We start from the raw sequence: 27,966 nt of genomic DNA, 5'->3' as shown, positions 1-27,966 counted from the left end.
TCACTTTTGCAGCAGGTGACAGCAGAGGGATATTTTCTCTGCCTTCCAAACTCACTGGAATTTTCCAGAGCCCCATCTGTGTCACAGATCAAGCTTCTGCCTCTCGCTACCAGGGCTCACTCTGTCTATGTACTTTCTGACCGTTACCTGAGTGGGCTTGTCCTGTTCCTTGAGTCCAGGGGAGTCTCACCCTCTCGCTGCCACTCTGCAGTGGAGCCAGCTCCGCGGCTGGGAAGGAGGAGGTTTCTTCCTGATTTTCCAGGTGACATACGCAGCCTCTGCTGTTGGAATGTCTCCTGCCATCAGCCCTATTGCTCCATTCCCACTCAGGGGGCACTTTGGTCTGCTGGGAGCTGGCAGAGTACAGAAATGAGATGGGTGCCATCTGAACTACTGACAGCCAGACCATGTTGTCAGCACTGAATGCTCGCACCCAGAATGCTTCAGCTGTAATGATGATCTCTGCATCTCGTCTAGCATGTGCTGTACCAGACTCCTGGCATTGCTGCTGATGCAAGAGTGTGTCCTTAAACTTCCCTGTCTGCTCCCTCCCCTGTGCTTGATAGCCAGGCCTCTCCGTCTGGTACAGGAGCAGGAGTTTCTTGGAGCGGAGTTAGGAAAGGTCTGCTCTTTCTGTGGAAATGTTGGAGAGATGTTGGGCCTTGGGAAGAATGCAGGCTCGATGATTCTGAGCAGTTCTCCTCTCTGTGTATCCCAAGAATGTCTCCATGGCTCTGGAGTGCTGAAGGACATTCACATCAGATGAGGAAGCTCTGACAATACATCCCTCCCTGTCACTCAGGTACGTTTACACTGTGATAAAAGACCTTCAGCACAGCCATGGCTGGCTTGGGTCAGCTGTCTCAGACTCATGGGGCTATAAAATTGCAGTGTAGATGCTCGGGCTTGGGCTTCAGCCCGAAACCCCACAATGGACAGGAGGGCCCTAGAACTCGACTGCAGCCCGTACTTGAATGTGTACATTGCAGTTTTATAGCCCCACAGCCTGAGTCCGAGTCAGCTGACCCAGGCCAGCTGTGAGTCTTTTATTGCAATGTAGACATACTCCCACTGTTGAGTAAAGCTTGGGTGCTCCCCTCCTCTCTTATCGGGTTCAATGCCCTTCCTTCCTGCTGTTTGACACTGAGCTCCAGGCTCGGAGTGTCTTCTGCTGCTGAAGATGTAAGAGCCCAGGAAATCCCAGCTCTGCTTTCTCTCCCTCTGCCTGAGGGGGTGTAGCACACCCACTCTGGAGATGGTGAGGTGCTCAGGCCCCATGGACTTGGCAGTACTGTCAGCTAGAAAAACCAACCTTCTTACTAGCGAATGGAGCCCAGGGCGCCGGGATCACTAAATAAGTGAGCACGGAGTGCAGAAGCAGGTCTTATGGTGAAATCGCAGGTGGGAGCTTCAAGAGCGGCATGAGGCACTGAATGCCAGGACATCACCACTGGGTATTGCCTGTGTCTTCAGGGTGAGGCTGCTGGAGCAGGGCGTGAACACACTGTTCAGCAGGTGTTCTTGGGCCAGGTTTTCTCTTGGCACCAGTAATGGGCACGTGCTCTGACCTGAAGGGTGCTGTGTGCAGGGATGTTCCCCTGGCTCATGGACTCCGCCTGTGGGGCTCAAGTGAGGTCCTGTGCAAGGAAGAAGCCCCATATATAGGCATGACTCCTAATGGGAGGGGCAAGGATTTCTATGCATTACCCCAGGGGTTATCTTTTTCTCTGGCTGGCACAGAATCCAGGAAGCCCCCACAGTCAGCTGTTGGTCTGTGCTCGGTTGTTCAGCACATAAACTACTTTGTTCCAGACGGATTCTTCAGTCCCATTTGGTTGTTGTTTCCCCAAATCCTCCCTGTCTTGGGCCCAGGGCAGGGCTGGTCCCTACATTGTATTCTGCACGGTTCTGTCCAGTCCAGTTTAAATGGCTTGTGTAAAGGAGCTCTTGCTCTTCCATTAGCAATGTGTTCCGCCTGTGTGAGATGCTTCCCCTGGTGATGGGGCCCACCTTCCCCCTCCATCAAGGGAGACAAATCCCTTTTGTGATCCATTTCACTGCCAGCCCAGGAGGCTTTCCATGCTATTGAGCCTGACTATCCCTTTGCTCTGCTCTTCTCGTCCCTCCTGTTTTGTGCCCGCTTGTCCCAGGCTTAGGGCTTCCTGTCCCCATCTGTGTGGCTGTGTACAGAGCAGTCCCTTGCTGCTGCCTCCATGAGCCTCCTGAGGACCTGGCACATCTTGGTGTCAGAAGGCAGCATAAGATCAGTCCAGGCTCAGGGCTGTCTTCTCCAGGGGAGCTCCCCTCGGCCCTCTTCGGCTCCTCCTCTGGCCTCATGTTTTCCATCTGAGGCTGGTGCTTACACTGAACATGCATAACTGATGAAAGTGCCTGGGTCCTGGCTGGATGTAGTGTGGGACTGGGCTAAGTCCCTGGAACTTGTGAAAGTCACTAAGGGGTACTGTGCAGGGTAGGCAGTGGCTGGGGGAAGGAGCGGGTTAGGGTCCTGAGCTGCTCCCTTTCCCCCTTCTGGGAATAGCTGTCTTGAGATGTTTCCCCTGCTTATGGGGCCCCATGTTCTCTTGGCCCAGTGTGCAATAAGGAGCAGCACCAGGCTGGGGGTGGGACAGTGTAACTTCCAGAGGACGGAAATTCTTAGGTTCAGAGCAGGTGGTTGATGGCTGTAGCTGGTCTGGGTGGGACTCGCCTTCAGCCAAAAGTTGTGTCCCTAGGGAAACTACTGTGTAAACAGATGCACTGATCGTGCGTGGGCTCATGGGGGTCCTTGGGGTCCAGCAGGAAACAGTGGTTTTGTATCTGCAGGGCTGGGCCGGGCCAGGCCAGGACTCACCAATGGCTGCAGTCCTCCAGTGTGTGGGTCACAGTTCTAGCATCTGCACCTGGAAAGTCCAGAGAAAGCAAAACCAAATTTGGACATGAGCCCCATGTGCCTGGCCCGATACCTTGTGGGGCACCAGCCTTGGCTCTGCTGGAACTGCCAATGGGAGTGAATCCCAGAAAGGAAGGTCTTCAGCCACCTCTCTTGGCATGTTCAGCCCCAGGAGCAGGAGCATCCCAGTGGGTGGATGAGAGCAACTCCCAGAGCAGCCAGGGCCTTAAGGATCCTGTCTAGCATCTGAGAAGGTCACCTCCCTGGGAAGTGATCCCAGGGGATGAATAGTTGTGTTCTGCCCCAATTGGTGCTCACAGGTGGGTGTGAGGACAATCTCAGTCACAGCCTATTGCAGTAGGTAACAGGCCTGGCTGAGCACTGAGGCCTTCACCAGAGAGCTGTGGCAGCCTCAGGGAAATGCAGGAACAACAGGGCCAGTGGGAGTGTGAAGCCCCAGAGCATCCTGGAGAGGCAGCTGTCCTCCCCCGAACAGAAGGTGCCAGCATGGCTTCTCCCTCTTCCTGCAGAGCATGTACAGCCCAGTCCCAGCCTCTTCTCCCTCTGGCCCACGCTGAACTAGTGCTGCAGTTGTGTGAGGTTTGTTCTCTGTCTTGTGCTCTAGAAATGCCAAGCCATGTCTGCACAAGCTCTCCAACAAAATGTAATTCCAGCCTAGGAAGGAAAGTTATGAGCAGAGATAGAAGACAGTGCTGCAGCCTCCCCTGCCCCTCCACTCATCCGGTTTTCACAGTCAGGAATGACCTGCTGGAGGTTCCTTTTAATCCAGGCCAAAGACCATGTGGCCTCAGGAGTCCATGTCTATGGATATCTACCTCCACCTCCATGGAGACAACTGTTGGGTCTAGGTAGGCATCTGAGACCAAAGAGAAACAGAAGAACTGCTGGGGGCCCCATCTAACCTAGACTTCTGTGTCTTATGGAGCTGGAACCCAGTTTCGTAGAACTCTGCCACTACAGGAAGGATGGTGTGTGGTTAAAGCACAAGACTACATGTCAGATACGGATTCTGCTTCTGGCTTTGACCCAGTTCTGAGACCTTGGGCAAGTCCCTTCCCCTCTCTTTGTTTCCGTTTCCACAGCTGTTTCTTGGAGCTGATGCTGCCCTGCTGCGCGACAGGCTGTTTGTGAGGAACTGAAGGGCAAGATATTGCTCTTCTAAGTGGTGAGGCTGCTCTGTTTCAGAGATGTCATCTCAGAAATAAAAAAGGTCCACAGAGCGTGTCTGGACTGAGAATGGCAGCTGGGTGCTCCACCGAAGTCTGTGTAACTGACTCAGGCTTCTTAATCTGGAGACCAAAACCCGAGGAGAAAGGGGTATGAGAGAGTGTTTGCTGTCAAGGCCAGGTGTGTGGGGGGCTCCTGGTCACCCATCTGGAACTGTCCCATAGCACTCTCCTCACTAAGGACAGAGCTGAGAACTAGCAGTGTTTGCTGTGCGGCTGGGAGGAGCCTGGCAAGCTTCCTTATTCCTAGAGGAGGCTTTCCCAATAGCACAAGGTGAGCTACAGAGAACATGCTGGGAATCTCCTGCTGTAGCTAAAGCTGCTAGACAATTTCCGTTCAAACTCTCTGTTCGCGCAGGCTCAGAGCTCCCTGACACATGCACCTGAGGGCCAAGATTCTCCACTTTCAGCCTCTGAGTGAAGGTGAATTGAAACAAAATACCATCTGGTGTTTTTGAATCAGAAGAAGAGAAAAAGCCAATAATCATTCCCCCCTTTAAAAATAATCTTACCTGTCTTCCTGCAAGGATAGCTCAGAAATGTCACTCTGGATACAAATAATCCCCTCGTGCCAAAGTGCAAGCCCCATGTGGGCACCACAGTTATAAATTCCCCTCCTTGGACCAGACTTCCCATGCCCCCTTTGTCTGGATCCCTAGGGCGGAGTTGTACCTCTGGTGTCTGCCCAGTAGGACCTACAGGCCTGTGGAGGATGCTGCCCGTTTTGGAGAACTTGGGGATACAAATCTTCAGTCCACCTGAAAGGGGGGTTGGTTCATAGATTTTTTTTTTTTTTTTTTTTTTAAAGGCCTGAAAGTATAATACGGGACAGAGAATTTCACTCAGTTACTTCTGTATTGAGCCTAATGATTTGTGTTTGACTAAAGCAGCTTCCAGAGAAGCATCCAGTCTGGATTTGAAGGCTTCAAGAGATGAAGAATCCACCACTTCCCTTGGGAGTCTGTTGCAGTGGTTAATCTCTCTTGCTGTTGTGATACAGGAGGGCCAGGGAGCAGTGGTAGAGTATTTGAGAGGAAATATATAAGACCAAGACTAATTAAGGCGTGCTTCCCTGTAGACTAGGGATGGTGGCTACAGGTTAATTGGAGCACCTGCAGTCAATTAAGGCCCTGTCAGGAACCTAATAAAACCTCCCTGCTTCAGGCAGACAAAGGAAGGAGAGAGGACTGGAGCTTGGAGGTGTGCTGTGAGACTTGAAAGATCAGAGAACCGAAATAAGGGAGACTCCCTCCCCCCAGTGTCTAAAGACTAAAGGCATGCAACCCAAGGGGGAAGAGGGTAAGAACCCACAGGGGTTGAGAGGGGCTGGGGCTCAAAGTAAGGAGCAAACCCAGATCCCTCCCCTGCTTCTCTTCTTTACCACCTTCCCGGGCCACTAGCTGGGCCCTCGATGCCCCAAGAGCAGGGGCAAGGGGTGGCATCTTAGCCCCCTGCCAAGAAAAGCGCAGGACCCACCATACTAACATCGGCCATTTTCTCACACTGGTTTTAAAAAAAAAAAAAAAAGCCTAACTTCCAATCTGAATTTGTCTGCCTTCAGTGTCTAGCCATTTCAGCCCGGGTCTTGTTGTGTCTTCTTGTGCTAGCTTAAAGAGCCATTTAGTATCAGATATTTTCTCCCCATATAGGTATATGTAGACTGTAATCAAGTCATCTCTCACTCTTATTTTTGATAAGATAAACAGATTGAGCTCTTTACATCTCTCACTGTAAGGCATTGTCTCCAGTTCTCAGATAATTTTTGTGGCCTTTTCAATTTTTCAACATCCTCCTATAAATGTGGACACCAGAACTGGATGCAGTATTCCATCATTGGTCTTAACAATACCATCCATACAAAACAGAGGTAAAATCACCTTCCTACTCCCTGTGCTTTCTTTGTATACCCAAGGATCATATTAGCCTGTTTTGCCACAGTGTCTCACTGGGAGCTCATGTTCAGTGCTTGTCTACTATGACCCCTAAATCCTTTTCAGTCAGTACCTTGCATGATGAGTCCCCCAGTCCATAGGTCTGGCATTCACTCAGTGTTCCTAGGTGTATAACTTGGCATTTAGAATACTGCGTGCCGTTCTGGAGCCTGGGCTCAAGAAAGGTTCATTCAGACTCGAACGGAAGTGAGAAGGGCTGCTAGGATGCTTAGGGCAATGGAAAGCCTGTCTCACAAGAGTAGTCTGAGAGCTTGGCTTGTTTAGCCTAGCAAAGTAAAAGATGAGAGAGGATCTGATTGCTCTCTATAAATACAACAGGGGGCTAATAACCAGGGAGGGAGAAGAGCTACCTAAGCCAGAACATAATGTTGGTGCAACAACAAATGGGGACAAACTGGTTATGAATAAATTGAGGCTGGAAATTAGAAGAAGGTTCAGAGGAGTGAGATTCTGGAACAACCTCCCAAGAGGGAGTAGTGGGGCAAACACCCTAACAAGTTTGAAGATCGAGCTTGTTAACTCTATGTATGGGATGAAAGGAAGAGGGCAGGCAGTTTGGGTGAAAGGGACCATGAAATGATCGATTTCATGATTCAAGGGAAAGGAAGGAGTGAGAGCAGCAGAATAAGGACAATGGACTTCAAAAAAAAAAAAAAAAAAGAAAGAAAAGAAAAAGAAGAAAAGACTTAAACTGGGAGGTAAGGTCTTGTGGGAAGAAAATTTAAGGGATAAAGGAGTTCAGAAGAGCTGGCAGTTTCTCAAAGAGACTATATTAAATGCACAACTGTCCACTATTCTGATCCAAAGGAAAGATAGAAAGAATAGTAAGAGGCCAATATGACTCCCTCAGGGGCTTTTTAATTATCTGAAAATCAAAAAGGAGTCCTACAAGAGTGGAAACACGAATGAATTGCTAAGGAGGAACACACAAGAATAGCACAAGCAGGTAGGGACAAAATCAGAAGTGCTAAGGCACAAAATGAGTTACACCAGCCAGGGACATAAAAGGCAATAAGAAGAGGTTCTTTAAATACATTAGGAACAAGAGAAAGAAAAAAAGGGGGAGGGGAAGGAGAGCTAATAACTAGGGCTGTCAAGCAATTACAAAAATTATTGCGATTAATGGCACTGTTAAACAATAATAGAATACCATTTATTTAAATATTTTTCAATGTTTTCTACATTTTCAAATATATTGATTTCAATCATAACACAGAATACAGAGTGTACAGTGCTCGCTTTATATTTATTTTTTATTACAAATATTTGCACTGTAAAAATCAAAAGAAATTGTATTTTTCAATTCACCTTATACAAGTACTGTAGTGCAATCTTTATCATGAAAGTTGAACTTACAAATGTAGAATTATGTACCAAAAAAAAAACCTGCATTCAAAAATAAAACAATGTAAAACTTTAGAGCCTATAAGTCCACCCAGTCCTATTTCTTGTTCAGCCAATTGCTCAGACAAACAAGTTGGTTTACATTTTCAGGAGATAATGCTGGCCACTTCTTGTTCACGATCTCACCTGAAAGTGAGAACAGCGCTTGCATGGCAGTATTGAAGCTGACTTTGCAAGATATTTACGTGCCAGATGCGCTAGAGTTTCATATGTCCCTTCATGCTTCAACCACCATTCCCGGGGACATGCATCCATGCTGATGATGGGTTCTGCTCGTTAACAATCCAAAGCAGTGCGGACGAATGGATGTTCATTTTCATTATCTGAGTCCGATGTCACCAGCAGAAGGTTGATTTTCTTTTTTGGTGGTTCAGGTTCTGTAGTTTCCGCATTGGAGTGTTGCTCTTTTACCTCCTCCATGCTCAGATTTTGGAATGCACTTCAGATACTTAAATCTTCGATGGAGAGCTGTAGCTATCTTTAGAAATCTCACATTGGTATCTTCTTTGCTTTTAGTTAAATCTACAGCGAAAGTGTTCTTAAAGTGAACAACATGTGCAGAGTTGTCCTCTGAGGCTGCAATAACATGAAATATGTGGCAGAATGTGGGTAAAATAGAGCCGGAGACATACAATTCTCCCCCAAGGAGTTCAGTCAGAAATTTAATTAGCGCATTATTTTTTTTAATGAGTGTCATCAGCATGGAAGCACGTCCTCTGGAATGGTGGCCGAAGCATGAAGGGACATACGAATGTTTAGCATATCTGGCATGTAAATACCTTGCAGTGCTGGCTACAAAGGTGCCATGCAGATGCCTGTTTTCACTTTCTTATTTACAATGTCACCAGAAGTGGGCAGCATTAGCTCCCATTAATCCAAACAAACTTGTTTGTCTTAACAATTGGCTGAACAAGAAGTAGGACAGAGTGGACTTGTAGGCTCTAAAGTTTTGCATTGTTTTGTTTGCGTGCTATTGTGTAACAAAAAAAATCTACATTTGTAAGTTGCACTTTCACAACAGAGATTGCACTACAGTACTTGTATGAGGTGAACTGAAATACTATTTTTGTTTCATTTTTATAGTGCAAATATTTGTAATATAAAGTGAGCACTGTACACTTTTTGTATTCTGAGTTGTAATTGAAACCGATATATTTGAAAATGTAGAAAAACTTCTAAAAATATTTAATAAATTTCTATTGGTATTCTGTTGATTAACAGTGCGATTTAAAACTGCGATTAATCACAATTAATTTTTTTGAGTTAATCGTGTGAGTTAACTGCGATTAATTGACAGCGCTCCTAATAATGGATGACATCAAGAAGGCCAAGATGTGTAATGTCCGTTTTGCTTCGGTCTTCACTAAGAAGGCTAATAACAGATACTCAACACAATTACTATTAACAAGGGGAAGAAATGCAAGCCAAACTAGGGAAAGAACAGGTTCGCTGAAGCAATCTCTGAACTGTCAGCAATTACCTTTGAGAACTCATGGAGGATAGGTGAGGTCTCAGGACAGCGTAGAAGGGCAAACATAGTACCTGTCTTTTAAAACGGGGAAGAAAGAGATCCCAGGGAGTTCTAGTCCAGTCAGCTTGACTTTGATACCTGGAGAGAAACTGGAACAAATTATTAAACATTCAGTTTGTAAGAACCTGGAGGATATTAGGGTTATGTAGAATAACCAGCATGGATTTGTCAAGAACAGATTATGCCAAACCAACCTCATATCCTTCTTTGACAGGGTTACTGGCCTAGTGGATGTGGGGAGGCAGCAGACAGGATGTCTTGATTACAGTAAGGCTTTTGACAGTCTCAAATTAGAGAAATTTGGTCTAGATTAAATTACTATAAGGTAGGTGTATAAGTGCTTGAAAGACGGCACTCAAATAATAGTTTTAAATGATTTGCTCTCACACTGGGAGGGTGTATCTAGGGGGCTCCTGCAAGGGTCAGTCCTGGGTCTGGTTCTATTTAATATATTCATTAATGACTTCGATAATGGAGAGGAGAGTACACTTATGAAATTTGCAGATTATACCAAGCTGGGAGGGGTTGCATGCCTTTTGGAGGACAGAATTAGAATTCAAAACAATCATGATAAATTAGAGAATTGTTCCGAATTCAACAAATGAAATTCAATAAAGACAATTGTAAAGCACTTCACTTTGGAAGGGAAAATCAAATGTCCAATTACAAAATGGAGAGTAATTGGCTAGGTGGCAGTACTGCTGAAGAGGATCTGAGAATTATAGTGGATCACAAATTGAATATTAGTCAACAATGTGGTGCAGTTGTGAAAAAGGCTACATTTTGGGTATATTAACAGGAGTGTCATATGTAAGATACAGGAGCTTATTGTTCTGCACTACTTGACACTGATGAGGCCTTAGCTAAAGTATTGAGTCCAATTCTGGGTAAATACATTTTAGGCAAGATGTGAATCAGCTTAAAAAAAAACTGGCCCTGTTTAGTCACGAGAAAAGAAGAGTGGGGGGGGGGACCTAATACGTTTTCCAATATGTTAAGGACTGGTATAAAGAGGATGGTGATCAATAGTTCTCCACATCCACTGAAAGTAGGACAGGAAGTAATGGGCTTAATCTGCAGCAAAGTTAGATATTAGGAAAAACTTTTGCTATCACCATAGTTAAACTCTGGAATAGGCTTTCAGTGGAGGTTGAGGAATTGGAGGTATTTAGAACAGGTTCAACAAACACGTGTCAGTGCGGGTCTAGGTTTACTTGGTCCTCCCTCAGCAAAGAGGGCTGGACTTGATCTCTCAAGGTCCCTCCCAGCCCTACATTTCTATGATGGGGTTGCCTCTAAGTCAGAGGCGGGCAAACTTTTTGTCCTGAGGGCCATATCAGGTTTCCAAAATTGTATGGAGGGCCGCTTAGGGGAGGCTGTCTCCCCAAACAGCCAGGCGTGGCCTGGCCCCCCCCTCCGTCCCCCCGCTTCTTGCCCCCTGATGTCTCCGCTGGGACTCCTGCCTCCTCCACCACCTCCTCCCCCCGGACCCTCCCACCCCTGACTGCCCCCTGCTGCCCCATCCAACCCCCCCTGTTCTCTGCCCTCTGACTGCCCCGGCCCCTATCCACGCCCCTACCCTCTGACCACCACCCCAAACTCCTCTGCCCCCTTAACACGCTGCCTGGAGCACCGGTGGCTGGCGGCGCTACAGCTGCGCCCCCCAGAGCACCCCCGGGTCAGGCTGCGGCTCTGCACCTGCGTTGCCCGGCTGCCCAGAGCCTTGCGCCGGCGGTGCAACGCGCTGAGGCTGTGGGGGAGGGGCCGGGGACTAGCCTCCTGGGCCAGGAGCTCAGGGGCCGGGCAGGAGAGTCCCATGGGCCGTAGTTTGCCCGCCTCTGTTCTAAGAGCAAAGGACTGAATTTGACACAGGAGGTCTTTATGCAGTAACTTTTATCAGCCAAACTCGTAAGCATATCAAATAATGAAATCAGGTTTGTTTGACAAGACCAGTTTTCCATAAAACCATGTCAGCTTCTATTAGTTCTATTCCTATCCTTTAATTCTTTATTGAATAAATCCCATATTAGCTTTGTTGCTCAGTATTGTTGTCGGGCTAACTGGCCTGTAATTACCTGTGTCATCTTGCTTGCCTTCTTTGAATATTGGCATGACATTTGCACTCTTCCAGTCTACTAGAATTTCCTCAATATTCCAAGATCTATTAAAAATTAACATCAGTGGGCCAGACCTCTCCTTAGCCAACTTTTTTAATACACTTGGGTGCAAGTTTTGCAGACCTGCTGATTTAAAATTGTTTATCCCTAGTAGATGCTGTTCAGCATTCTACTTAGTTACTAATGGACTGGAACATACTTTATCATCCTCATGTAATAAGAGTATATCATTCCTTCACTTCCCTCCCCCCACCCATCCCTGCAGAGGACTAGATCTAGTGTGGTGGGGGCAGCTCTGGTGGCTTCCAGTTTAGGCAGTGAATGGGGTAAGTATCTGCAGGAAACAAAGCTTTCTCAGGGTCTGGTCCCAGACTGGAAAAAAACCTTCCACGGAACTAAGGATTATTACAGATCTCCCCACCTTCTGCTCTGTGTCCCAGGTACACTCGGCCAGTTAGCTTTCTCTAACATAAACACAGTGCAACGTTTTTTTAAAACCCCAAACTGCAAAACACGCCACTGTATGCACAGTTCTACCCTGGGGGGAGAATGAGAGAGAACGAGCTACGCATGACCAATGTTATTCATGTCACTTGATGCACAAGTGGTAGGTGCTCAGATACTATGGTGTTGAGGGTAGTATAAGAATATGCAACAGGGGTGCAGCTGTCTTGCCGTAGCACTTCAGTATAGACACTACCTCTGCCTAGGGGAAGGATTCTCCTGTTGGAATAGGTAATCCACCTCCCCATGAGGTGGTTGCTAGCTTGATGGAAGAATTTGTGTTGTCTACACTGAGGGTTAGGTCGATATAGCTACATCTCTCAGGAGTGTGGATTTTTCACACACTGAGAGATGTAGCTATGCCAATGTAAATTCCTAGTGTAGACCAGGCCTAAGAATCTGCCTAGAATAGAACAGTGTCAAAATCTTGGAACTATGACGCTGGCCTGTGTCTCAGAACCAGGCACTGAAACAATAATCTCCTGCCCCAGCCATGGAGCACAGGACTTGCCATAGTGGATCAGACTCAGAATCATAGAATATCAGGGTTGGAAGGGACCCCAGAAGGTCATCTAGTCCAACCCCCTGCTTGAAGCAGGACCAATTCCCAGTTAATTAATCCAATTCTCAGGATTCAACTAGTCCAGTCTCCCATCCCACCGAAGTCAGTACCAGGAGTGTAGCCCTGAAATAAGAGGTTTTTCATTACATCAGTGGATATTGTTACCATAGACATGTCTAATTGCTCTTTGAATCTTATAAGTTCTTAGTCTGAGAGACATCCTGTAGCAGTGAGTTCCTCAGTTAAATTACATGTGGTGAGAGAGAATATTTTCTTTTTATAACTGAATTAGCTACCTTCCAATTTCATTGTATGTTCCTTTGTTGTTGTGAGGCAGGGAAATAGAAACTCCTCTACCTTCTCTAGGCCATTATTTTACATACTTTTATCATATCCACTGTGATTTGTCTCCTTTCTAAAATAAGCAATCCCATTTTTCTCATTCTCCTTTCATATAAAATGTTTTCCATACAGCCAATCGTGAGCTTGGGCAAGTCACTTCCCCAACTGTTCCTCAGTTCATCAACAAGAACCAGTGGAACAATTTATTAAGTGCTGTGGTAAATTCTCCATCACTTGAAGTCTTTCAATCAAGATTGAATGTTGTTCTAAAAGACACTCTCATTCAACTAAAGGTTACTGGGCTGGATGCAGGAGTCCCTGGGTTTGAGGTTCTCTGATGTGTGCTACACAGGAGGTCAGCCTATAGGAACATATTGCTCCTTTCTGGCCCTAAATTCTATGAATTTGTAAAGCAGGGAGTATGGTCCAGATCCACAAGGTATTTAGGTGCCCAACTCCCATTGATTTCAAGGGAAGTGAAGAGCCTTAACTTCCTTTGAGAATCTGGACCTGTAATGCCATCCTGACAAGTTCCCTTTCAGGAAAAGTTGACTGTTGTCTGGGAGGCTCATGGGGGTCAAGGAAAAGCCAAAAAATTAGTAGAAACTCCTGGAAATAGGGGTTGTTGTCCCACTTCCCCTGCTAAGGAAGGGCGAAAGCACTGCAGTCTGGGTCCAATCCCTGATTTGTTGCCACTTTGAGAGGTCGGATGTTCCCCTTTCAGGCTGGAGAAGCTCATTCACGAATGACTGTCCTATCAGCCATCACAGCTGCCCAGTTCACCTTCCTGCAGTTTTCCTCTAGATTCCTGTCAAGAGCAGACTTTACCAGCATGTGGGTCTACCCAAGTGGCACAACTAGGAGATCTGAGGATCCTAATGCAGGAAGCACTAGCTTCTCTCATCCATATTTCTTGAACTTGCCATGTAACTGAGAGGCCTAGACTTGTCTCCCATACAGAGTTGGACACTTGCTATAGTCTGGTGAGCCTGCCCCCCCTCACTGTGTCATCTGAGCATCCTTCCTTGTGGGGCAGACTCAGCTTGCAGGCATCATGAGCTTGGCGTCCTCTCTAATTAGCACTGTTCCCTGCTACCCTTGCTGCTCAAAGTGACCCTGAGAACCGCTCTGATATTTCCATCCAGGTGGAACTCAGACTTTTTCCTCCTCCTGCTTTGCCCCCATACCCCTACACTGAATTCCAAAGGGCTCTAACAAACAGCTGGGGACAGGGAGCTCCCACTTGTTCCTTAGGGAGATTATAAACAAGACCTCAGAATATGGAAAACTGGCAGATCATGATGATTGGGATTTCTCAAGCCTACAGGTTAGCATATAACAGTAGGTCCACAGTGCTGTCATGAGCAGGAGCTTAGGCACCTGGGGGCTTTTAGTAACATAAGGATTGCACTGAGTTTAGAACAGAATAGTTTTGTACCACAACTAAATTTATTTACACTCAAATGTACACAACAGCTATAATTTTATTATCTTTTAACTCTAGCCCTTCTCCAATAAAAGAAAAGCCTGGAGCGGCTTTGAGGAGATCTGCAGGGATGCCCCAGGGCACCTAGCAGTATTGAACCCAGATCCTGGCCTTATTAGATGCTGCTCTCCATTACTGGCTCGTGCGGGCTGCTGTGCTGCTCTCCCTCCCCTTAGTGCCAGTTTGAGGGAGGAAGATCAGCTGGCTCTTCCCTTCCCTGCTCACCAGCCCTTTATTATGAATGTTTGTTCCCTACAAACCAAGAACAAGAGTGATAACGCAACACAACCTCTAAAAGGAATAAAGAATATAGTGTACGGCTGCACAGCAGGTGGGAGGTGTGATTCAAAGTGTGGGTAGACATACATATGGGGGCTGTTATTTGAGCTACTGCAGTGGCTCTCAGCTCTTCCAGACTACTGGAGTCTGATTTGTCTCGTGTACCCTCAAGTTTCACCTCACTTAAAGACGACTTGCTCACGAAAGTGTCACAGCACACTATTACTGAAAAAATGCGTACTTTCTTATTTTTACCATATCATTATAAAATAAATCAATTGGAATATAAATATTGTACTTACATTTCAGTGTATAGTATATAGAGCAATACAATCAAGTCACAATGAAATTTTAGTGCTTTTTATGCAGCCTGTTGTAAAACTATGAGGCAAATATCTATGAGTTGTTATACCCCCTGGAAGACCTCTGAGTATCCCTGGTTGAGAACCAGTGAGCTAAAATAGTGTGGCCATGGTGGCACAGACGTTGCCTCAGGCCAGATCCCAAAGTATATACCCGGCTATTCAAGTGGGATTGTTCTCTGAAAACATCTGTTCAGTGTGCAACAGCAGTCAAAAAAGCTAAGAGAATGTTATCCATTAGGAAGGGATAGATAAAACAGAAAATATTGTAATGCCACTATATCAATCAATGGTACACCCACACCTTGAATACTGCGTCCTGTTCTGGTTGCCCCATTTCAAAAAAGTTAGAATTGGAAAAAGTACAGCGAAGGGCAAGTACAGAGAAGGGCAACAAAAATGATTAGGGGTATGGAACAGCCTCCATAGGAAGGGAGATTAAAAAGATTGGGACTGTTGGAAAAGAGAGGCCTAAGGGTGGAAATGCTAGAAGTCTATAAAATCTAAAACTTGCAGAGAAAGTGAATAGGGACTTGTCATTTATCCCTTCACATAACACAAGAACTAGGGGTCACCCAATTAAATTAATAAGTAGCAGGTTTAAAACAAACAGAAGGAAGTGTTTCTTCACACATCACACAGTCAACCTGTGGAACTCATTGTCATGGGATGTTGTGAAGGTCCAAAGTATAACTGGGTTCCCAAAAGAATTAGCTAAATTCATGGAGATAGGTTTATCAATGGCTATTAGCCAGGATGGTCAGGGACACAACCCTATGCTCTGGATGTTCCTCAACCTCCGAATGCAAGAAGCTGCGGAGGGGGAATGGATCACTTGATAATTGCCTTGCTCTGTTCATTCCCCCTGAAACATCTGGCACTGGCCACTGTCAGAGACAGGATACTGGGCTAGATGGACCATTGGTCTGACCCAATAGGGCTGTTCTTATGGTTAGAGTTGGAAATTCCCCACCACATCCCATCTCTGGGGCCAGGGTAGGATCATTCACTCCTGTTTAGCTTTTTGATTGTTTGCTTTAGTCTAGTTCAAAACAGCCCAAGCGATAAGCTCCCACCTCTCCACTGATCACACACTTCGGGTATTTCCAGCCTGTCGTCATGTCCCCTTTAGTTTTTGCTTAGCGAAGCCAGACATATTTAGCTCTTCTAATCTCTCCTGGTGAGTCAATCTTTCTGGCTCCTGAGCTGCTTCTCTGAGCACCCTCCACTCCTTCAGTATCTCAGCTGGTATCCAGAGCTGAATGGGGTATCCAGGTGAGGCCTCCCCAGAGCAGATGGAGAAGGACTCTCCCCTCCCTGTCCCAGGCAGGAGATGTGGGATTGAGGGACCTGAAGCTGAGCACAGAGCTGGAGAGAGAAGAGACTGGCCCCTTCCTGCTCACACAATCCCATTGGGCTTTTCTAGCTGCTCTACCCCACTGCAAACTCTGGTCTAACTCACTGCTACCACCCCATCTTGGTCCAAGGTCCATTCGGAATCTGGGGTTTGCTTTCTCCCTCCTGGGATGTATGTGCTGTCTGTATCCAGGTTGAATCTCACTCGGTTATTTCCTGCCATGATCTCTAGCGCCTCTCGGCCCTGTGTTGCTTTCACTTACTGTAGAATTAGTTGCAGGGGAGGGAGGGTTTTTCCCCCTACTTAGAGTATTAATGGCAATGGCTTAAGACTTACAGAATTTAAGGCCAGAGGGCCCATTGGAACATCTAGTATAACCATCTGTATATCACAGGCCACTGAATTTCACCCAGTTACCCCTTTATCGAGCCCTGTGACTTGTGTTTGACTGAAGCATCTGTTCCAGAAAGTCATGCAGGATTGGGACACAGGAAGAGACAGAGAATCCACCATGTCCTTCCATAGTTTATTCTAGTAATTAATCACACTAACTTTTAAACATTTGTGCCTAATGTCTAAGTTGAATTTGTCTGACTTCAGCATCTGGTCATTGGTTGATATCTACCTTTCTCTGCTCAATTAAAGTGCCCTTTAGTATGATATTTTCTCCCCATGATGGTATGTATACATGGTAATCAACCCTTGCTCTCAGTCACTTTTGTAAACGGATTGAGCTCTGTAAGTCTCCATGTCAGGCATTTTCTCCAGCTCTTGAATCATTGTTGTGGCTTTATTCCGCACCCTCTTAAATTTTTTTTAAACATTTTTTTCAAACATGGATACCAGAATTGTACCAAGTATTCTCGTATCGGTCTCACCAGAGCCATACAGAGGGTAGAATCATCTCCCTACTCTCTAGTCCCTGTTTATACATCCAAGGATCACGTTAGCCCTTTTTACTCCAGCATCCCACTGGGGGCTCATGTTCTGTTGCTTGTCTGCTATGGCTCCATAGTCCTTTTTAGTCACTGCTTTCTAGGATGTAATTCCCTACTCTATAGGTATGGCCTGCATTCCTGGTTTATACTGTATAACTTTGCATTTGTTGGCTATATTAAAAAACATTTTGTTTGAGTGGACCCAGGTTACCAAGGCAGCCAGATCAGTTTGTATCGCTGCTCTGTCCTCATAGATTAGCAGAATTTAAGGCCAGAAGGGACTATTAGATCATGTAGTCTAATCTATATATCACAAGGCCTTAAAGTTCACTGTGTTATCACTATATGGAGCCCAATAACTTGTGTTTAGCCAAAGCATTATTTGCCACTTCTCTAATCTTTGACTCATCCACCTATTATAGCAGTAGTGAGTTTATATTTACTTGCATATCATTGATAAACATGCTGAATAATTTTAGACCAAGTATTGATCCCTGGGGAACACCACTAGAAACATCCCCATTTGATAATTCCCCATTGATCTGTCAGCCGGTTTTTAATCCATTTGAGCGGTGCTCTTGAGATTAGTATAGCAAGACACCATGGCCAGAGGCTGCACAGGGTTCATTCCTGTTAGAACCAGAATGGGAGCAGAAATACAGGAAAGCAAGAAGGGCAGAGGAAACCGAGAGAGAGCAGAGACAGAGACCCCATTTGCCTAGTGACTTACTGGACTGTAAACCTTCCATGACTGATCAGGCAGCTTTCCAGAGGCCATGTCTCTCAAAGCACCATGGAACTTAAAAATATGGTAGCTGCAAAGTAACTTCAGTTCATAAAGTCGAGTTCTGCACACACTGCTCACATCATGCATTGAGCTGCAGCTGGAGCTGGGTGAAGTGGACTTTTCCAAGAACTCTAGGGTCCCTACCCCTTGCACCTTGCCTACCCCAGGCAGGCAAGATTCAATGGTTCCCTTGCCATGACATATCTCTGAGGAGCACCTAGCAGGGACCATACCAGAGACAGGCTACCAGAGGAGGTGGCCCAAATCTGCTCTGGCCTCCCACCTCAGTGCAGTCTCTGGGGATGGACCCAGCTGTGTGTGCTCTTAGAGCTTGATGCCTCTGCAGCAGCCTTTCTCTGCTCTAGACTTTGTTTCCAGAGAAGTGACATCTGGAGGGCAGCAAATTTCTTCCCGTCTCCTTCCTCCCCCACCAGCACCCTTCTCTCCCCAGCGGGGTCTCTGTGCATTTCCACCACTGCCCAATGGGCTGTCCTCACATGGCTCCTTGGGCCTGTGGCACTCAGTGAGCCCCAGGAACACCTTCCTTCCTTCCCTGTCATTGCGGGTGTATGAGCCGAGCACCTCTCCACACAGCGCTTTCTGCTGGCCCTGGATTTAGACACAGCCAGCTGAGGCCCAGACACGTGCAGAGTGCTCTCAGGGTGAGGGAGAGTGGGAGAGCAGAGAGGGAAGGAAGCTGTTGAATGCCTCAGTCAGAATCCTGAGTCTGCCTGTCCCTGAGGAGAGAAGAGGAGGCAGCCACCCCATCCTGTTTGCAGCCAGTAGGGCAAAGGGGGTAATTTGATCAGGGCCATGCACTGGTGTTGCTCTGTGTGTGGGAGCCAAGTGCAGGCCATGTTAGGGTCAGGTGGGGCCCTTAATTTCACAGCACCTGCATAGAATTGGACCCCAAAGGAAAGGAGACCAAGATACATAATTGGGAGGTGGCACAGGCAGCGTCCCTTGCTCCTGTCACTCGCCATTTGGCTCAATTCCACCCCTTGCCAACTGCCCAGTTCCTGTTCAGTCACCCCTGACTTCCCCAAGTCCCCTCCAACTCCTGCTCAGTGCCCCCATCCCACCCCGAGTCTTCTGCCCACACCCACTGCTTTTCGGTTTGCTGTGGTTTTGGCCGCACTGTCTGATATGTTTGTTGCTGGCAGGCTGGGGCTTGGGCTAAAGGTTAGGGACAGATCCATGGAAAAGGGGCTGACCGGCTGATTGGTGCCATGGCTTTGGGCACTAACAGCCAGATGTGGCCACCACCCCATCCTCCATCAGCCCTTCTGCTTTGCACAAATACATGAGCAGCCATGTACACACTTAAACGAAACTCGCAGTCATTTTCCTGTGTGCTGGTATGTATGCCAGCTTGCATGCGCTCTTGTGCCCGCCACCCTCCTTACTCCCCCAGCTGTTTTTATGGCAGCTGCTCTGCATTGAGCTGTGATCTGTTTCCATTTTGCTTGCAGCTGACCCTGACTATCCTGCGGCAGACGGGGGGGCTGGGCATCAGCATCGCAGGGGGCAAAGGCTCCACTCCCTACAAGGGTGATGACGAGGTAAGGAGCTGGGCTGCCCAAGCCGGGAAGTGCCTGCCTGCTCTCGGGCAGGATCTGTCTATCTAGAAGTGAGGTGTGCCCCATCATGGCAGTGCCTGACTTCTGTGTGTACTGGGCCTGCTCTGTGGATGTGCTGGGGGCACATAGGGCAAGGCAGGGCTAGCCTTAGACCCTCTTGGAAGCAGGAGTCTGGTAGGGCTGAGCAAGGGAGAAGGTGTCACCTCTGGAATGTGGGTTCTGGGCTGAAACACCAGCACTTCCCTGTGGTCACAGTGTAGTAATCAGACACAGCACCACTCCGGGGCCTGAGCATTCCCCTCCCAATAACATACATCCCCAGGAGGGGGAATTCCTCCCTCTCTGCTCCCCCAGTAACATCAGCTCCTGGGGTGAAGGGCCTGTTCTCCTCTTGCTAACATGATGTTTTGATTCCAGGGCATCTTTATTTCCCGTGTGTCGGAGGAGGGCCCTGCAGCCCGAGCAGGAGTCCGTGTCGGGGACAAGCTCCTGGAGGTAAGAGCCCAGCTTCTGTGAAATGGCAAGGTATAATGCTGCGGGTGCTGATTGTGGGCTGCAGATGTGGCTCCGATATCTGATTATGAAGATTATTATTATTTCATAGAATCATAGAAGATTAGGGTTGGAAGCGACTCAGGAGGTCACCTAGTCCAACCCCCTGCTCAAAGCAGGACCTAATCCTTGACTAAATCATCCCAGTCAGGGCTTTGTCAAGCCAGACCTTAAAAACCTCTAAGGAAGGAGATTCCACCACCTCCCTAGGCAACGCATTCCAGTATTTCACCACCCTCCTAGTGAAAAAGTTTTTCCGAATGTCCAACCTAAACCTCTCCACTCCAACTTGAGACCATTGCTCCTTGTTCTATCATCTGGTACCACTGAGAACAGTCTAGATCCATCCTCTTTGGAACCCCCTTTCAGGTAGTTGAAAGCAGCTATCAAATCCCCCCTTATTCTTTTCTTCTGCAGACTAAACAATCCCAGTCCCCTCAGCCTCTCCTCATAAGTCATGTGCTCTAGCCCGCCTAATGATTGTTGTTGCCCTCCGCTGGACGTTTTCCAATTTTTCCACATCCTTCTTGTAGTGTGGGGCCCAAAACTGACACAGAACTCCAGATGAGGCCTCACCAATGTCGAATAGAGGGGAACCATCACGTCCCTCAATCTGCTGGCAATGCCCCTACTTATACATCCCAAAATGCCATTGGCCTTCTTGGCAACAAGGGCACACTGTTGACTCCTATCCAGCTTCTCGTCCACTGTAACCCCTAGGTCCTTTTCTGCAGAACTGCTGCCTAGCCATTCGGTCCCTAGTCTGTAGTGGTGCATGGGATTCTTCCATCCTAAGTGCAGGACTCTGCACTTGTCCTTGTTGAACCTCATCAGATTTCTTTTGGCCCATTCCTCTAATTTGTCTAGGTCCCTCTGTATCCTATCCCTACCCTCCAGTGTATCTACCATTCCTTCCAGTTCAGTGTCATCTGCAAACTTGCTGAGGGTGCAATCCACTCCATCCGCCAGATCATTAATGAAGATATTGAACAAAACCGGCCCCAGGACCAACCCTTGGGGTACTCTGCTTGATACCGGCTGCCAACTAGACATGGAGCTATTGATCACTACCTGTTGAGCCCGACGATTTAGCCAGCTTTCTATCCACCTTATTGTCCATTCATCCAGCCCTTCTTCTTTAACTTGCTGGCAAGAATACTGTGGGAGACCGTATCGAAAGCTTTGCTAAAGTCAAGGAACAACACATCCACTGCTTTCCCCTCATCCACAGAGCCAGTTATCTTGTCATAGAAGGCAGTTAGGTTAGTCAGGCATGACTTGCCCTTGGTGAATTCCATGCTGACTGTTCCTGATCACTTTCCTCTCCTCTAAGTGCTTCAAAATGGATTGCTTGAGGACCTGCTTCATGATTTTTCCAGGCCTGAGGTGAGGCTGACTGGCCTGTAGTTCCCAGGATCCTCCTTCTTCCCTTTTTTAAAGATGGGCACTACATTAGCCTTTTTCCAGTTGTCCGGGACCTCCCCGATTGCCATGAGTTTTCAAAGATAATGGCCAATGGCTCTGCAATCACATTCGCCAACTCCTTTAGCACCCTCGGATGCAGCGCATCCGGCCCCATGGACTTGCGCTCGTCCAGATTTCTAAATAGTCCCGAACCACTTCTTTCTCCACAGAGGGCTGGTCACCTCCTCCCCATGCTGTGCTGCCCAGTGCAGTAGTCTGGGAGCTGACCTTGTTTGTGAAGACAGAGGCAAAAAAAGCATTGAGTACATTAGCTTTTTCCACATCCTCTGTCACTAGGTTGCCTCCCTCATTCAGTAAGGGGCCCACACTTTCCTTGACTTTCTTCTTGTTGCTACATACCTGAAGAAACCCTTCTTGTTACTCTTAATATCTCTTGCTATCTGCAACTCCAAGTGTGATGTGGCCTTCCTGATTTCACTCCTGCATGCCCGAGCAATATTTTTATACTCTTCCCTGGTCATTTGTCCAATCTTCCACTTCTTGTAAGCTTCTTTTTTGTGTTTTAAGATCAGCAAGGATTTCATTGTAAAGCCAAGCTGGTTGCCTGCCATAGTTACTATTCTTTCTACACATCGGGATGGTTTCTCCCTGTAACCTCAATAAGGATTCTTTAAAATACAGCCAACTCTCCTGGACTCCTTTCCCCCTCATGTTATTCTCCCAGGGGATCCTTCCCATCAGTTCCCTGAGGGAGTCAAAGTCTGATTTTCTGAAGTCCAGGGTCCGTACTTTTTTGCTCTCCTTTCTTCCCTGTGTCAGGATCCCGAACTCGACCATCTCATGGTCACTGCCTTCCAGGTTCCCATCCACCTTTGCTTCCCCTACTAATTCTTCCCTGTTTGTGAGCAGCAGGTCGAGAAGAGCTCTGCCCCAGTTGGTTCCTCCAGCACTTGCACCAGGAAATTGTCCCCTACCCTTTCCAGAAACTTCCTGGATTGTCTGTTTACCGCTGTATTGCTCTCCCAGCGGATATCAGGGTGATTGATGTCTAGATTCTTAAAAGGAATCCTTCGTCTCCATCTGCCAGTGCAGGATCTGGTTCCCTTATCGGATCTTAGCACAGTCTTAGCGGCTCTGATGGGACCTTCATTTGATCCTCTGGCATCCTGCCTCTTTCCTCTCTATGACAAAAACCAGGGCCTGTGATCTAGTAACTTCTGTTAGTTACCGGAAGAAAGCCTCGTCCACCTCATCCCCCTGGTCTGGTGGTCTATAGCAGACTCCCACCATGACATCACTCTTGTTGCTCACACTTCTAAAATTAATCCATAGACTCTCAAGTTTTTCTGCAGCTTCATACCAGATCTCTGAGTAGTCATACTGCTCTCTTACATACAGTGCAACTCCCCCAGCTTTTCTGCCCTGCCTGTCCTTCCTGAACAGTTTATATCCATCCATGACAGTACTCCAGGCATGTTAGTTATCCCACCAAGTCTTTGTTATTCCAATAACATCATAATTCCTTGACGGTGCCAGGACTTCCAGTTCTCCCTGCTTGTTTCCCAGACTTCTTGCATTTGTGTATAGGCACTTAAGATAACTCGCTGATCACCCCTCTTTCTCAGTATGAGGCCGGAGTCCTCACCTCTTGCGCTCTTCTGCTTGTGCTTCCTCCCGGTCTCCCACGTCCCCACTTACCTGAGGGCTTTGGTCTCCTTCTCCCGGTGAACCTAGTTTAAAGCCCCCCTCACTAGGTTAGCCAGCCTGCTTGTGAAGGTACTCTTCCCTCTCTTCGTTAGGTGGAGCCCATCTCTGCCTAGCACTCCTCCTTCTTGGAACACCATCTCATGGTCAAAGAATCCAAAGCCTTCTCTCCGACACCACCTGCGTAGCCATTCGTTGACTTCCACGATTCGACAGTCTCTACCCAGGCCTTTTCCTTCCACGGGGAGAATGGACGAGAACACCACTTGCGCCTCAAACTCCTTTATCCTTCTTCCCAGAGCCACGTAGTCCGCAGTGACCCGCTCAAGGTCATTCTTAGCAGTATCATTGGTGCCCTCGTGGAGAAGCAGGAAGGGGTAGCGATCCGAGGGCTTGATGAGTCTCAGCAGTCTCTCCGTCACATCGTGAATCCTAGCTCCTGGCAAGCAGCAGACTTCTCGGTTTTCCTGGTCAGTCCCCCTTAGGAGGGAGTCCCCAACCACCACCACCCACCTCCTTCTCTTGGGAGTGGTGGTCATGAAACCCCCATCCCTGGGACAGTGCATTTCATGCCTTCCAATCGGTGGAGTCTCCTTCTGCTCCCTTCCCTCAGACGTATCATCTAGTCCACTCTCCGCATTCGTACCTGTGGAGAGAACATGAAAACGGTTACTCACCAGTATCTGCATTGCTGGTACATGGACGCTCCTCTTTCTTCTTCTGGAGGTCACATGCTGCCAAATTTCTTCACCATCCTCCTGTCCCCGCTGCGCAGCCTGCTCTGATTCTTCAGAATGTTGTGCCCGTAGAAGCATATCCTGACGTCTGTCCAGAAAATCTTCAGTTTCTCTTATGTAACGCAGGGTCGATACCTGTTGCTCCAGACCCTGAACCTTCTCTTCCAATATGGAGACCAGCTTGCACTTCATACAAAGTCGCGTCTGTCCTGTGGAAGAAAGACAAACATGGCACATCCAGTGCAGGTCACAACAGCTGAATGCTCCCCATCCATATTACCGTCCTTCTACAAGCTTCCTCAGCTGTTGCAGTAACTATTTAGTGAAGCCGGCAAGATGAAAGCCTCAGTGGGCTCTCCCCAGGCAAACTCCCTCTGTTCGCTGCTTAGCTAATTCGCAGCTGATTGACCTTTTATAGCAATCAGTCACTTTCTGCTTCCTTGCCCTCTTCCCTGAATGTGGGAAGAGGGGTCCGGTACAAGACTAGCTCATCCCCAGAGACCCTGCGACCACTGCCTAGCATGCTGACAAAAAGTGATTCATTGTTTTCTTGTACTCCACCTTTGGTCTGTATCCCTCTGGGTCTGACTACACTGAAATCACGGGAAGTGATTACAGCTTATGGAGACATAGCCAAGCTAAATTTAATGTAGCTTGCTTAGGTAGTGGAGCAGTGAAGATGCGGCAGTGTACATGGCAGTGTGGGCTGTATAAGCCCATCCACACCCCTGGGTCATTACTTGTGGGGCTAGCCCACACTCAAGTGCACATGCCACAGCTTTGCTGCAGTGTCCAACCTAGCTAGATGAACCCTAACTCAGGTATGTTCACAGGAGCTGCAGTCACACCCCGTGAATGCGTGCAGACATACCCTTACCCTGGAAGCTCTGTGGGGCAGGGACTGTCTTTTTGTTCTGTGTTTGTACAGCACCTAGTGCAGTGGGGTTGTGGTTCATCACGGGGACTCTGAGGAGTTCTGATAGTAAATAATAATAATACCCACTACCCCTCCCTCCTCAAAAAATCTTTAAAAACTGCTGAGTCCTGCAGGATTCAACTTCCATGAGTAGCCAGCTTCTGAAGCATGAATGGACCAGTGCAAGGAGCAAATGGTACATCACAGAATTGAGAGGAATGGCAGTCAGCATTCAGGCCAGAGAAATAACACAAGGTGTCTGTAACAAGAGCTCAACTCCCTATTCATGCACTGCTTATGGTTCCCACATGTTCCCTGTCCTACTGAGTGCAGCCAGCAACTTGGTAGCATTTATGGGAATGGGCATCATTCTGCTTACACAGTCCAGTCTTGCTCACTACCCACCATGGGCACTGAATGAAGCAGGGATCATGTAGAAAAAATACTGTGTGATCCATGGAATCAAAGACTGGATCATGCTGCTGTCACAGGGGCAAGCTTAATTCTGGCATTTCCTAACTGATCAGTACTGGGTTTTTCAATCTTAATAATATTATTTAAATTAATCGTTCCATAGATTTGAAGGCCAGAACTAGTCTGACCTCCTATATGACACATGCCATTAAATTTCATCCAGTTGTTCCTGTACTGAGCCATTTACTTTTGTTTGACTAAAGCATCTTTGAGAATGGCATCCTGTCTGGATCCAGAGACATCCAGAGATGGAGAGCCGCCTTGGCAGAGAAATTTCATCATATTTAACTCTTTGATAGAACGCCACACAGGGCATGTCTTCTCTGCACAGTCAGCCTGGGTGTTGGCATGCAGATTTGAGCTCTCAGGTTAGCCTGGCCCACATATGAGTACTCCCACAGCAAAGCCCTACCCACATTACTGTGTCTTCAGTGTTTCCGCGTGCTCCTGTATGTGTTGGGGGACACTCCCATGGGTTTTTGTGCTGAGATGCTCTAGGATTCTTTCCCAATCAATTGTGTCAGTTGCGGAAGAACTTGTCTGTTCCTTGGGAGAACTTGTGGGAAGGGCATTGGAGGCCTATCAGCACTCAAGTGAATTTGCCGGCAGCCTCACTGCAAAGTGCATGAGTTCCAGTTTGGGTTTTAACCCAGACACTCAGCCATTTGGAAGCACTGGTTCAAAGAAGCACATCTGAGAGTTTAGTGTGTGGATGGTTTGGTCACAAACCTGTAGGACCACAGACTAAGAATACAGCATAGACATACCCATAGGCTTAGGACTCCTAAGTTCTGTTTCTGGCGCTGGAAGGGGAGCGTAGTCTATTTGTTAGAGCAGAAGACTGAGGGTTATTGACTCCTCAGTGCTATTTGTTACTGTTGCTTTACATTTACATAGTACTCATTCATCTGTGTATCTCAAAGCAAAGATGGGTACGTATGTGTAGCCCCATTTTAGAGATAGCGTAGCCAAGCCCATAGGATTGGCATATTCTTTCTGAAAGGCAGGTGGGACTTGGATCTGCCCTATCAGAAACCTGGGTTCTGCTCCTAGCTCAGCCCCTGAGTTAGTTGCGCTGTTAAAGGGTGGGGAAGGACACTTGGCTGTGCACAAGAGTAGGCCTAGCTCAGTAATAAAGGCTGTGGTATAGAATCGTAGAATATCAGGGTTGGAAGGGACCTCAGGAGGTCATCTAGTCCAACCCCCTGCTCAAAAGCAGGACCCATCCCCAATTAAATCATCCCAGCCAGGGCTTTGTCAAGCCTCACCTTAAAAACTTCTAAGGAAGGAGATTCCACCACCTCCCTAGGCAACGCATTCCAGTGTTTCACCACCCTCCTAGTGAAAAAGTTTTTCCTAATATCCAACCTAAACCTCCCCCACTGCAACTTGAGACCATTACTCCTTGTCCTGTCCTCTTCCACCACTGAGAATAGTCTAGAACCATCCTCTCTGGAACCACCTCTCAGGTAGTTGAAAGCAGCTATCAAATCCCCCCTCATTCTTCTCTTCTGCAGACTAAACAATCCCAGTTCCCTCAGCCTCTCCTCATAAGTCATGTGTTCCAGACCCCTAATCATTTTTGTTGCCCTTCGCTGGACTCTTTCCAATTTATCCACATCCTTCTTGTAGTGTGGGGCCCAAAACTGGACACAGTACTCCAGATGAGGCCTCACCAATGTCGAATAGAGGGGGACAATCACGTCCCTCGATCTGCTTGCTATGCCCCTACTTATACATCCCAAAATGCCATTGGCCTTCTTGGCAACAAGGGCACACTGCTGACTCATATCCAGCTTCTCGTCCACTGTCACCCCTAGGTCCTTTTCCGCAGAACTGCTGCCTAGCCATTCGGTCCCTAGTCTGTAGCTGTGCATTGGGTTCTTCCGTCCTAAGTGCAGGACCCTGCACTTATCCTTATTGAACCTCGTCAGATTTCTTTTGGCCCAATCCTCCAATTTGTCTAGGTCCCTCTGTATCCTATCCCTGCCCTCCAGCATATCTACCACTCCTCCCAGTTTAGTATCATCCGCAAATTTGCTGAGAGTGCAATCCACACCATCCTCCAGATCATTTATGAAGATATTGAACAAAACCGGCCCCAGGACCGACCCCTGGGGCACTCCACTTGACACCGGCTGCCAACTAGACATGGAGCCATTGATCACTACCCGTTGAGCCCGACAATCTAGCCAACTTTCTACCCACCTTATAGTGCATTCATCCAGCCCATACTTCTTTAACTTGCTGACAAGAATACTGTGGGAGACAGGTTTCAGAGTAACAGCCGTGTTAGTGTGTATTCGCAAAAAGAAAAGGAGTACTTGTGGCACCTTAGAGACTAACCAATTTATTTGAGCATGAGCTTTCGTGAGCTACAGCTCACGAAAGCTCATGCTCAAATAAATTGGTTAGTCTCTAAGGTGCCACAAGTACTCCTTTTCTTTTTGTGGGAGACAGTGTCACAAGCTTTGCTAAAGTCAAGAAACAATACATCCACTGCTTTCCCTTCATCCACAGATCCAGTAATCTCATCATAGAAGGCGATTAGATTAGTCAGGCATGACCTTCCCTTGGTGAATCCATGCTGACTGTTCCTGATCACTTTCCTCTCATGTAAGTGCTTCAGGATTGATTCTTTGAGGACCTGCTCCATGATTTTTCTGGGGACTGAGGTGAGGCTGACTGGCCTGTAGTTCCCAAGATCCTCCTTCTTCCCTTTTTTAAAGATTGGCACTACATTAGCCTTTTTCCAGTCATCCGGGACTTCCCCCATTTGCCACGAGTTTTCAAAGATAATGGCCAATGGCTCTGCAATCA

At 47.5% G+C, this 27,966-nt stretch overlaps 1 protein-coding gene across 32 annotated transcripts in view; it reads left to right on the top strand.

Moving 5' to 3' along the window:
* Window positions 1–27,966, top strand: part of SCRIB (scribble planar cell polarity protein) — a 238,659-nt gene that overhangs the window by 56,773 nt on the left and 153,920 nt on the right. For all 32 annotated transcript variants that reach the window (XR_012157045.1, XM_073329722.1, XM_073329726.1 and 29 more), the window contains 2 exons: window positions 19,231–19,320; window positions 19,756–19,833. Coding sequence is in view for 31 of the 32 variants with exons in the window: in XM_073329722.1 (XP_073185823.1) it covers window positions 19,231–19,320; window positions 19,756–19,833 (168 nt within the window). In the remaining variant the exon portion in view is untranslated. The remainder of the gene's footprint in view (window positions 1–19,230; window positions 19,321–19,755; window positions 19,834–27,966) is intronic.

This window comes from Lepidochelys kempii, chromosome 2 (genome assembly GCF_965140265.1).
Source record: "Lepidochelys kempii isolate rLepKem1 chromosome 2, rLepKem1.hap2, whole genome shotgun sequence".
In the NCBI taxonomy this organism is placed as follows: domain Eukaryota; kingdom Metazoa; phylum Chordata; order Testudines; family Cheloniidae; genus Lepidochelys; species Lepidochelys kempii.
The sequence above is the reverse complement of the archived record's forward strand: the minus strand, read 5'-3'. Positions and strand labels throughout refer to the sequence as shown.